This window comes from Salmo trutta, chromosome 17, assembly GCF_901001165.1.
Source record: "Salmo trutta chromosome 17, fSalTru1.1, whole genome shotgun sequence".
NCBI classification, from domain to species: domain Eukaryota; kingdom Metazoa; phylum Chordata; class Actinopteri; order Salmoniformes; family Salmonidae; genus Salmo; species Salmo trutta.
The window spans coordinates 13,336,262-13,348,569 of NC_042973.1; the positions used below are offsets into that span (position 1 = coordinate 13,336,262).

Below are 12,308 nucleotides of genomic sequence, written 5' to 3' on the forward strand. Positions count from 1 at the left end.
GCCATAATATGGATTTAGCCTTATTTGGTAAAAGACCATCTTCTGTATACCCCCCTACCTTGTCACAAGACAACTGATTGGCTCAAACGCATTAAGAAGGAAAGAAATTCCACAAATCAACTTTTACGAAGGCACACCTGTTAATTGAATTGCATTCCATGTGATTACCTCATGAAGCTGGTTGAGAGAATGCCAAGAGTATGCAAAGCTGTCAAGGCAAAGGGTGGCCACTTTGAAGAATCTCAAATATAAAATATATTTTGATTTGTTTAACACTTCTTTGGTTACTACATGATACCATGTGTTTTTTCATAGTTTTGATGGCTTCACTATTATTCTACAATGTAGAAAATAGTAACAATAAAGAAACCCTGGAATGAGTACGTGTGTCCAAACTTTTGACTGGTACTGTATGCAAAAAATAAACATTTTCATTTCACACATGCGTATTAATAAACAAATAAAAACCCACCAAATTGTTAATTATTATTACATGATTCTAAGACCAGCATAGGCCATGCGGTGCAGCTCCTTTAGAGCCTACTGCATTAGGGCACGCAACTGAAAAGGTTTTAAAACATTTTTCAACAGAAAATCTAAATGGGAGGTAGACCCTCCTCCCAGTCCCTTTCAGTACATTTTCTTCCTATCCGTGTAGTCAGTCTAATAAGCACAACCCAGATGTATCTGCCCTGATTTTGTCCTGTCTGTCATCCCATGTATTCAGGTGACCAAACGGGATGAGGACTCGTCCCTGATGCAGTTGAAGGAGGACTTCTGGACGTACGAGGCGCTGCGGCGCGAACACGACTCCCAGATCGTCCAGATCGCAATGGAGGGGGGCCTCCGCATCGCCCCTGACCAGTGGTCTTCCCTGCTCTACGGGGACCAGTCGCACAAGTCCCACATGCAGTCCATCATCGACAAGGTGTGTGGGAATTTTGTGTTTTTATGTGATGGACCACATATTTTGCTATAACATGACTGTTGGCCTAGCCGTAGTGGTGTTGCTGTAAATTGAACAGTGATTTTGTGTGTGTGTGTGTGTGTGTGTGTGTCAGTTGCAGACGCCAGCGTCGTTTGCTCAGAGTGTTCAGGAGCTGACCATCGCCCTGCAGAGGACAGGCGACCCGGCCAACCTGAACCGCCTGCGACCACACCTGGAGCTGCTAGCCAACATCGACCCAAGTCCAGGTTGCTCCATTTTACATCACACCACTACCCTTTTTACAGTATCGTGCCGACCCGGACCGAACTGTGCTGGCTCTATTTTGTTAGCTCAGTACAGCTTTGTTTAGCTTGATTCGGCTCAGCAGTGTGAGAAGCCATCAACACTCTCACTTTAAAAATGTGGAGTAAGTTGTATACCTTTTCAGATCAGTAAAAGAAACCCAAATTGAAATGTGTTTTTAAATGTAAGCAACACTGTGCCGTACATTCACAGTGCCTGTTAGACCCTGTGCTCTTCCAGGTATAACGCATCTAACAGAAAAATACCTTGTCTTAGACTCCCCTCCCCCCACGTGGGAGCTGCTGGACACGGGCTTGGTGGCAGTGAAGACTGTGGTACACGGCCTGGTGGACTTCATCCAGAACCACAGCAAGAAGGGGAGCGACCCACAACAGGTCTGAATCTAGAAACGCATACCTCGAAATAAGATCTAAATCTATAGAACAGGTCTGAAATTATATCTAATGCCAGGGTCGTGTTCATTAGGGCATGAAACGTCATTTTGCTGCCTGATGAATACGACCCATGTTTGATTCTGGAATGATACTAGTAATGGCAGTCTGGTTGTCTGTGGGTTTATGACCATAACAGTAACGATAACAACATATTTTGGCTTGTCAATTTTAACGTGGCCTGTGGTGGCCCCCTCCCCAGCCTCCCCAGCACAGTAAATACAAGACGTACATGTGTCGGGACATGAAGCAGAAGGGGGGCTGTCCTCGAGGAACCAGCTGCACCTTCGCTCACTCTCAGGACGAGCTAGAGAAGTGAGTACAACGCTCCACCCTGAGACACTCCCAATGGGGGATCATTGGGCAGAATCCAAATTTTACTTAACGGTAAATTATGTATTGATGTTTGGTGGAAAGTTCAATTCAGCACTGCTAGTGTGACAGCAATCATTAGGCCAGACACAGGTGTTGAAACCTCTTTCACTAACCATGTCTTTCTCCTTCTTTCTGAAGGTACCGTAAGATGAACAAGCGGCTGGCTGCCCGCCGGCCCCTCAGCCTATCCCTGACGCAGCTGAATGAGGTTGGCCTATTGCCCGAGGAGGTGGGGATGCTGGAGGGGCTGGCACACAAGGGCTTGACGAATGGCATGGTGGCGTCGGTCACAAGCTCCACCCTGCCCCAGCTCATCTCCCGCGGCGCCGACCCCTCCTACGAGCCCATGATGCGGAAGCCCCAGTCCCAGGGAAGCCTCAGTGCCCCCAGCTCTCCTCCAGACTTGTGAGTAGATGGACATATAGAGCATCTGTCATATACATACACACACACACACACTGAAATCCTTTGTCTTTTTCAGACTAGACACTGTGCCCAATCGGGCCATGGCCCACCCCAGGATGGCAGTGGACCACCTGGCCATGCACAAGCAGATGCCCAGGAGGCCCTCCATGTACCCCCCTCAGCAGGGAGAACTCTTCTACCCCCCTGAGCCGAGGGCACTTCCATCAGCCCTGCAGTATGAGGCCTCCCAGAACGCCCCAGGTAAGGCAACACAAACTATACTTTTGTTCTGTGATTTTCCTTCTTTTTTTTTTTGTATGCATCTATGTATCTTGAGGTTATGACTCATCAGCTGATTTAAAAACTGTTTCTCTCTGGGAGCAATTTCACTGGAAATCTCCCAGTCGTGTGGTTTCATTGTGCTTATCTAACACCAATCATGTTGTCACTATTCTGTGTCCTGTCAGGTAACCCCCCCTACCCCTACCAGCCCTCTCAGTACCCACCCCAGCCTCGCTACGTCCGGAACCTCCCTCCCACCAACGATCCGGCCTTGCCCCCCTACCCCGGCACCTACCCCCAGGAGCGCCAGTGTCCCCCTCAGCCCTCGAGTTCCCACTTCTCCAACGCCAACCCCCATGGGTATGCGCCTCCCCCGCATTATGACGGCCGTCAACACCCCGCCTACCCCTCTCCACCACCACAGTCCTATCCCCACCGGGAGGACCCCTCCTCCATGCCTGCGGACGAGGCCTCCAGAGAAAGATACCTTCCTGAGGGTTACCACCCCTCTGGCCCCCACCCCAGCCACATGAGACCCTACACCCCCAGGGTAAGAACAGGTCTGCAGTACGAGGCTCGTCTAAAGGACAGTATACATTACTATGCAACTTATGCAATTACATTTTAGTTTGTTCAGTCATCAGCCTTACTCAGATTGAGTAAATACCTTATTCAGCTAATCACAATAAGCGTTCAGGATAAATCCACTTCAAAAATGTATTTCCATCACTGCAAAAGTGTGCTACAGTAAAGGTGTCCACATGTCCTGTTGTACAGGAGTCTTACAGCCGACCCCAGCCCACTCCCAGTCTGGACTACTTGCACCGCCGACGCCAGGAGATCATGGCCCAGCTAGAAGACGGGAAGCAGGTCACTCCCCCACCCTTCGCCCCCTCGCCTACGCTGCCACACCACTATGAGTCCAACTACACACAGGAGGTAAGAGGGAACTCTCAGCTGGTGTCTGTGGTTATATTCAGTGGTAGCCCCAGGTGCTGTCACTGCAGTTAGTTACTTCAAAGAATAGGTTGATTTAAAAATACTGTGTTTGTGTCACGCAACAGCAGTACTTGGAGAACTCACAAGCATTTTCAAAGTACCGCGAGCCAGACTACGCTAGCCAGTACTCTCCTTGGTCATGTGACACTATCAGCTCCTACATTGGCAGTAAGGAGGGGAAGTCCAGAGACAGTATGGAGAGGATGGTGAGTGTCATTAATCATTATCTAATCCCATTCAATGTCCTGTTTGTTTGTAAAGCTTGACTGCTTTTTAACGTACCAAATCTGATATCTAAAGCTAAAAACATCTTCCAAAGCGCATTGTCTTGCAATAGGTCAAACATCTGTTTTGTATTTTTTTTTTCTTTGACAGATGTTAACTATTCTATAGTTTTTTTTTTTCCTTTTACACCTTGACTGATTAAAGGTTACTTGCACCTTATGTACTAATCAAAGGTCACCAGAAGCCAATAGAAGTGCTGAGATTTATTGAGAACACAGTTAAACTCAACAAATACTCTTTCAACTACAGTTTTGACTGGAGTGGGTCTGGTAGTTTCTCTATGCAACATTATATAACTATTTCCACTGGTTGTGGCCTCTATGGGGGTTGTAGAACGCTGAGGGGAAAGGTATGGAAGGCAGGCGCAGGGCTGCCGAGGCCAGAGACGACGACCCTATCATCCCCTTCGGCTCTCTGCCCACCGTGTCACGCTTCGGGGTGATCTCCCGCACCCCCAAGACGGGCTACTTGTCTGCCGGCCCGGGGCAGGCCATGACCCTCTCACAGGGGACCAATGGCCCCAAACACGGTGCTGCAACAGGTACAGGGAGAACTCGTACACCTTTTGGGTTTTGCTCTGTTTGCTGCATTTCGCAGAGTCTGACTGGCTCTTGTTGTCCCCCTGCAGGGTGGGGTGCTGCCGGGTACAGCCAACCCCCTCAGGCCCACCTCAGTGAACGGCCAGTCAAGGAGAGGGAGCAGCTGACGATGGAGCTCCAGCAGGTCAATCAGCAGATCAACAAGCAGACTGCCCAGGCGGACCATCCCAGCCCGGTGGAGTGGTCGTCGGGGAGCGTCTCCAGCCAACAGCTGAGCCTGGAGCTCCACCATGTGGAGCGGGAGATCGGCAAGAGGACCCGCCAGATAGCCCTGGTGAGAGAGACAGAGATGGACAAATGGAGAGGGAGAAAAATAAATGTGTGTGTGTGTGTATATATATATGTATATATGTATATGCGCACACACACACACAGCCTGCTTTGATCTCTAAAACAGCAATGTGAACAGGAGCAGGGCTGAAGGAGCCCTGGGCTAATGTCACTGCTACTGCTATCCCACTTATAAAACATGAAAGAGTGAAACACAACCGAGCCCAACAAGTGCAGCTTGAAAGCTTTTCTTCTGAGACAATATTGATGTACACTCTCAAACGTACAAGCTTTGTCTCCCAGTCACTATTGTGGTGCCATTGTCCCCTTGCAGGAGCACCTTGTGAGTCATGATGGGAGTGGGGCGTATAAGCTGAAGCCCACTGAGAACGGGCAGAGAGCGGAGCACTCGTTGGTCCTCAGGTAAATGGCACACAGCAAGAGTAGTTTGTTCATCTCAACTGCTGTGCCATAAGGAACCGTTAAGTTTGCTCCAGAATCTCCCTTAAAAACAAAATATTTAAGATAAGAAATGCTGTCTTAGAAATTACCCACATTTTCTCACATTGTTTTGAAATGACTTTTTAAATATAAGAAGTTACAAACTACTGCCATTTGATGCTGTAAAATACACTACATTACCAAAAGTAAACAAGGCAAGAAAAGAAACGGCCCTTTTTCAAGACCCTGTCTTTCAAAAAGATAATTGGTAAAAATCCAAATAACTTCACAGATCTTCATTGTAAAGGGTTTAAACACTGTTTCAATGCTTGTTCAATGAACCTTAAGCAATTAATGAACATGAACCTGTGGAACGGTCGTTAAGACACTAACAGCTTACAGACGGTAGGCAATTAAGGTCACAGTTATGAAAACTTAGGACACTAAAGAGAACGTGCCTTAGGCATGCTGCAAGGAGGCATGAGGACTGCAGATGTGGCCAGGGCAATAAATTGCAATGTCCGTACTGTGAGACGCCTAAGACAGCGCTACAGGGAGACAGGACAGACAGCTGATCGTCCTCGCAGTGGCAGACCACGTGTAACACCTGCACAGGATCGGTACATCCGCACATCACACGTGTGGGACAGGTACAGGATGGCGGCAACAACTGCCCGAGGTACACCTGGAACGCACAATCCCTCCATCAGTGCTCAGACTGTCCTTAATGGGCTGAGAGAAGCTGGACTGAGGGCTTGTAGGTCTGTTGTAAGGCAGGTCCTCACCAGACATCACCGGCAACAACGTCGCCTATGGGCACACACCCACCGTCGCTGGACCAGACAGGACTGGCAGAAAGTGCTTTTCACTGACAAGTCGCGCTTTTGTCTCACCAGAGGTGATGGTCAGATTTGTGTTTATCGTCGAAGGAATGAGCGTTACACCGAGGCCTGTACTCTGGAGCGGGATCGATTTGGAGGTGGAGGGTTCGTCATGGTCTGGGGTGGTGTGTCACAGCATCATTGGACTGAGCTTGTTGTCATTGCAGGCAATCTCAACACTGTGCGTTACAGGGAAGACATCCTCCTCCCTCGTGGTACCCTTCCTGCAGGCTCATCCTGACATGACCTTCCAGCATGACAATGCCACCAGCCATACTGCTAATCTGTGCGTGCAAGACAGGAATGTCAATGTTCTGCCATGGCCAGCCAAGAGCCCGGATCTCAATCCCATTGAGCACATCTGGGACCTGTTGGCTCGGAGGGTGAGGGCTAGGGCCATTCCCTCCCCCAGAAATGTCCGGGAACTTGCTGGTGCCTTGGTGGAAGTGTGGGGTAACATCTCACAGCAAGAACTGGCAAATGTGGTGCAGTCCATGAGGAGGAGATGCTCTGTAGTTAATGCAGCTGGTGGCCACACCACATACTGACTGTTACTTTTGTTTGCTGAAAATAAACACAGTTGACAGTGAGAGGACTTTTTTTTTGTTGTTGCTGAGTTTATATGGACACCTGCTGGTCGAACATTCCAAAATCATGGGCATTAGTATGGAGTCCCCCCCCCCCCCCCCCGCTGCTATAACAGCCTCCACTCTTCTGGGAAGGCTTTCCACAAGATCTTGGAACATTGTGGGGGAACTTGCTTCCATTCAGCCACAAGAGCATTAGTGAGGTCGGGCACTGATGTTGGGCGATTAGGTCTGACTCGCAGTCGGCGTTCCAATTCATCCCAAAGGTGTTCGATGGGGTTGAGGTCAGGGCTCTGTGCAGGCCAGTCAAGTTCTTCCACACCGATCTCGACAAACCATTTCAGTATGGACCTCGCTTTGTGCACAGGGGCGTTGTCATGCTGAAACTGGAAAGGACCTTCCCCAAACTGTTGCCACAAAGTTGGAAGTACAGAATCTTCCAATGGAGCCGAGGTTTATACCACTCCAGCATTGCGCATGGTGATCTTAGGCTTGTGCGCGGCTGCTCGGCCATGGAAACCCATTTCATGAAGCTCCCGCCGAACAGTTCTTATGCTGACGTTGCTTCCAGAGGCAGTTTGGAACTCGGTAGTGAGTGTTGCAACCGAGGGAAGACCAGTTTTACGCGCTTCAGCACTCGGCGGTCCCGTTCTGTGAGCTTGTGTGGCCTTTCACTTCGCGGCTCAGCTGTTGTTGCTCCTAGACGTTTCCACTTCACAATAACAGCACTTACAGTTGACTGGGGCAGCTCTAGTAGGGCAGACATTTGACAAACTGACTTTTTGGAAAGGTGACATCCTATGACGGTGCCACGTTGAAAGTCACTGAGCTCTTCAGTAATGCCATTCTACTGCCAGTGTTTGTCTATGGAGATTGTATGGCAGTGTGCTCGATTTTATACAATTGTCGACAACGGGTGTGGCTGAACTAGCCGAATCCACTAACTTGAAGGGGTGTCCACATACGTTTGGGTGTATATGGTTGCAAAAAGGACCAGAAAAAACAATAGAAGGAATGCTTGAATAAAAGTGCGATTTGCTTTTCACCAAAACTTCTCTTGTGATCAACGAAACAATGTGGACAAAATGATGAATTCACTGTCGGTACCACCAGTGAGATGCTACTTGCACTGTTCTCAATGTCAATGGCTTAGCTAAAAAGTCATTACGTAATTCATGAAGATTTTTAAAAAATTATGTAGAATAATACGAAATGTTTGATTCATTGTTTCTTCCTATCTCTCTCTGACCTTTCATTCTCTGCAGTGAGGGCTGTAACGGCCCCAGTGGGGTGCTGCAGGACGGCAGTGTGGCCAGCGGTGGTTTGTCCTGCCTTACCAGCAAGACCTCGTCCCTCAGCCTGTCTGCAGACCTCCCCATCACTGGGGGCACTGACCGAAAGACCAACGGCATGGTCCACCTGTGCTCCTAGCCACACAACTGGAGTCTGGTATTACCACCACAGCTACAACTAACCAATCAGTCAACCACATAGAGCCTTAGGAAACCCCTCGTCCTCTGACCGTTAGAACCGTTCCACTGTCATTTTGAGACACACAACCAGGTCCTCCAAACTGTCTGGTATACCCTACCTACATCCACATTTTCAAAATCTGATTGACGCCACTAAGAGAATTTTAACTTGATTACAAAATGTGTGGAGAGAGGCGCCATCTCTCTCCTGCTTAAAATGGCAAGAGACCGTTCTAGGTTTCTTACAATGAGGGATTTGTGGTAGAAGGGCTCGGAGTATCTAAGTAACTGAAAAAGCCACTGATTTGCAAATGTGGATGTAGTGCCATCATAGACAACAGCGCTTCATTTGATACAACACACATTTGCACACTTGCAACTTTAGTCTGTCTACAACTAAGCAGTATCTGCCCTGAATTTAATAATTTTTTTTGTTTTTTTTTGTTCTGTGAATGAATGTTTTTTTTTCATATAAAATCTCAACCTGCTTTGGAAACCAGATGTTTAGATTTATGCTCCATGAACTCAAACCCAATAATGATTAGAAGAATAATATAACGATGAGACCAGTTCCTTGGTTTCAAATAGATAAGGCCACCATAACCGCATTGGCATTAATTACATCTGTTGTTAGCTTCACAATGTGCACATTTTTTTTGTTTTTTTTGTAGCATCGCTACAGCAATATTTGTGCTTAGCATATATGCAGGTCCTGAAATGCGGACTTTGTTTGGAATTAATTGTAAGTTCTTGTTTCTAAGCTGCAATGTTATTCGCCGACCATTTTTTTTTGTATTATAATTATTTTGGGGTTTCGATAAGTTTGACTCTTGGTTCTCTGAAGGAGGACATTTACACCTTATCAAAATATCTCCACCGCATAGAAACAATACTGGTTGGCAACCGGCTGTGAATAAGTTTGCGCATATCCAAGATAATACATATTGAAGATGACACTGGCCTCTTGAAGGTAGAGAACGCCTTTCAACTGGGCAGTTTTGAGATTTAGATGAAACTATCAGATACATTTTAACAAGAAGCAAAGGCTCCCTTGTGTCCACTTCAGTGGCCTGACCCTCTTTAGGCATCTCCCCTCACCACTACCACCACCTTCAGGATATTTACTTCAGCCTCTACCATCCATGCTTTGGTATGGGGCTGATGAGGAAAAGGATATAAACATTTAGGCTTGGCATTCAAGCTGTCGTCTTTTGGGTGTAATTTAAATGCAGTGATGGACTAGGTGGGAGGGAATCACAACATGGGTCAAGCATACGTCTGCCTGTTGATGGGGTGGTCAGAGGTACTGGGCATATGGAGTAAAGGAAACAGGAACGAAGCCAGACATGACCCATGGCTGGAATTTGAGACCTTGATCTACAAAACATATTTGCACTTTCATAGCTTTAAGGATGGTTTGTACTGAGTATATGTATTTATTAAATGTACAGTATTTGCATCCTGAGGATGGTTATAACATTAAAAGGTCAAACTTAAAACCACATTCTGTTTTAAGAATGTGCAGTTCAGGATGGCCATGGTTGCTCCCTAAGGTCCTAATAGTGTTGGCCATGTTGTACAGAGCAAGGTTCAAACAGCCACTCTGTTTTTATACATCAATCTACTGTAAAATTATTTTTTCTTTTTCTGTAAAGTTACGACATGTTCACTCCCACAATTGTGACACCCGGTATGCTGTCAACATACCCGTAACACTGCAAATTACAGGAAAGGTGAAATTCCTTTTTCAGTTCCTCATCTCCATTCCTCTGAGCACCTTTTTCAGCAGCAGACATTTGTCTAGTTTTAATATATTTTAACTTCCAAGAAGTTGCTCTAGTAAAAGGGTTTGTGATGCGTTCCTGGAGAAGGCTTTAATAATTTGTAGATGGGGGGGTTGATGCATAGGAGGTGACAGGCCACTGAACTGGGCTAAGGCAGAGCTATAGTTAGCAAAGCAGTTAGCATCACTGGAGACAACCACTGCACCACCACACAGGGTGGGAGGAGACTAGGAAAGGCATTTTGACGACACCAAATAAGTGCTTTTTCCCAAATATGAACAAATTAAGTGCTGCAGTTGCATTATCTGCATTACTTTTACATTTTATATGTGCTTAAATTATCGCCATCCCTCACACAGATGCAAATTGTTATTCCCAGATGCATGCGAACTATGAAATTAACTACTTCAAGCTTACTTTCCTTCTTGGTAAGATTAATTCACAGAATGTATTCAAAGGTGTCATATTGTGAAATGGTGGCTGGGATATTCCATTTGAATTCAAAATATATCCAACTGGATTAGTCAAACTTGTTTTAAATCTAGTCTTTGTCTTTATGGAAATATTTAAATATGTTATACGTGTTTTTTTTAGTTACATCTCACTTTTTTAGATTTTATTTCAAATATGAAACGGCTTACACTGTATATGTATAGACTATATACACATTATACTGTACTGTATTTGTACAGTATATGCACATTAGAGTATATACACATTATACTGTATGTGTATATACACATTATACTGTATTTTCAAAGCCAGACAATGACACTGACTTATTAAGTCAATTCGTGTTCTATAGAAGTTCTCTGCCTTCTGTGCACATGACATTGAAATGTCCATTAGTCCTCAAAAGTTGCTGCCTTTTTTTGAGTTCTCCCCAGTTTGTCCCAATGCTTTGTCTGCACTCATGTCAGAGCATTGGATAGCATTCTAGCAATATTATGGAAAATGACTGTTAACAAGAGGACAATGTTGGCTACTCAACGCAATTTGCGTTACTCTTCATGCTAATCATAACCAATGGTCCTTCAACCCTCCTTATTAATCGTGACAGAGTTAAGGACATGAGGACACAGTCCCTTAATTGGCATGGCATCATGCATGTTTGTGATTATAGAAGTTATCTCGCTTTAGTCACCTCTGTATCATGTAGTGGGGAATGAATTGCGTTGTAGTGTAGCCATCGCGATGGCTAAATGATGGTAGTTGTTTGTAGTAGTTTTAGAGCACTTCATAGGAAAATAAAATCTATGTATCATTGTGCAAAAGCACCTGTAATTCTGGGGCTGAACAGAACTGCAGTCAACTATGCTGTGTGCATACATAGCCCAAAAATATTTTTGTCTGGGGAAGTGACGACCATTGGTGTTATCATAAGGTCACATGACTTGCTTTCCATACGGAAAGAACTTCCATATATGATATTTGTATGATCTCTGTGGCTTTGACAGCCCTGACTTCCTGCCAGGAACTTCATGTTGGTGATCTGAAGAGCAGTGTTGTTCCAGAGGTCAAATGACTCTATCAATAAATCTGTCAAACCATATGGTAAAATCAACTACAACAATCGCATTTGGGACTGAACTTCAGGTAATGCTTACGGTTCAGTTTCAGATAGCTCTATGTATTTGGACGAATGTTCCTCCATCAGCGTCATCAATACAACATGTCTCCTTACTCATGTTCCTCCATCAGCGTCATCAATACAACATGTCTCCTTACTCATGTACATCCATCGGCGTCATCAATACAACATGACTGAGCCTTTTTATAATGAAACATGTTCCTCCATAAGTGTCATCAATACAACATGTCTCCCTATAAAAGGCTCAGTCATTGCCTTTCCGAATGTGGGTTAATAATGCACACTTTTGTCTTGAAGGTATGCAGACCTTTTACAGAGAAAATCAAAGTCCTCAGGATTTGGTTGAGAGTTGTCGGGGTGTTAGCAGCTAGGCAAGGGATGCTAATTTACCAATTTAGTGAGATGGGTCAACGTACAGATTTACCGTGACTTGACTCAGTGTTGAGGAATTGGGATGTCTGAGATTAGACCCATGTACACTACCGTTTAAAAGTTTGTGATCACTTAAATGTCCTTGTTTTTGAAAGATAAACACTTTTTCCCCCATTTTAAAATAACTTCAAATTGATCAGAAATGCAGTGTAGACATTGTTAATGTTGTAAATGACTATTGTAGCTGGAAACGGCAGATTTTTTATGGAATATCTACATAGG

The 12,308-nt window shown here is 45.5% G+C and overlaps 1 protein-coding gene across 5 annotated transcripts in view; it reads left to right on the forward strand.

Moving 5' to 3' along the window:
* The window catches only part of LOC115151619 (roquin-1-like), a 32,411-nt gene extending 20,778 nt beyond the window's left edge, over window positions 1–11,633 (forward strand). The window contains exons 6-18 of one of the 5 annotated variants that reach the window (XM_029695701.1): window positions 728–928; window positions 1,062–1,194; window positions 1,508–1,626; window positions 1,886–1,998; window positions 2,197–2,463; window positions 2,540–2,724; window positions 2,931–3,295; window positions 3,523–3,684; window positions 3,813–3,950; window positions 4,363–4,570; window positions 4,658–4,902; window positions 5,233–5,321; window positions 8,073–11,633. In XM_029695701.1, coding sequence (XP_029551561.1) covers window positions 728–928; window positions 1,062–1,194; window positions 1,508–1,626; window positions 1,886–1,998; window positions 2,197–2,463; window positions 2,540–2,724; window positions 2,931–3,295; window positions 3,523–3,684; window positions 3,813–3,950; window positions 4,363–4,570; window positions 4,658–4,902; window positions 5,233–5,321; window positions 8,073–8,238 — 2,391 coding nt within the window. In that variant the 3' untranslated portion in view covers window positions 8,239–11,633. Of the gene's footprint in view, window positions 1–727; window positions 929–1,061; window positions 1,195–1,507; window positions 1,627–1,885; window positions 1,999–2,196; window positions 2,464–2,539; window positions 2,725–2,930; window positions 3,296–3,522; window positions 3,685–3,802; window positions 3,951–4,362; window positions 4,571–4,657; window positions 4,903–5,232; window positions 5,561–8,072 lie in introns of those variants that run through there. The other 4 variants (XM_029695700.1, XM_029695699.1, XM_029695703.1 and 1 more) reach the window with 4 other exon arrangements.
* The last annotated feature ends 675 nt before the right edge of the window (window positions 11,634–12,308 follow it).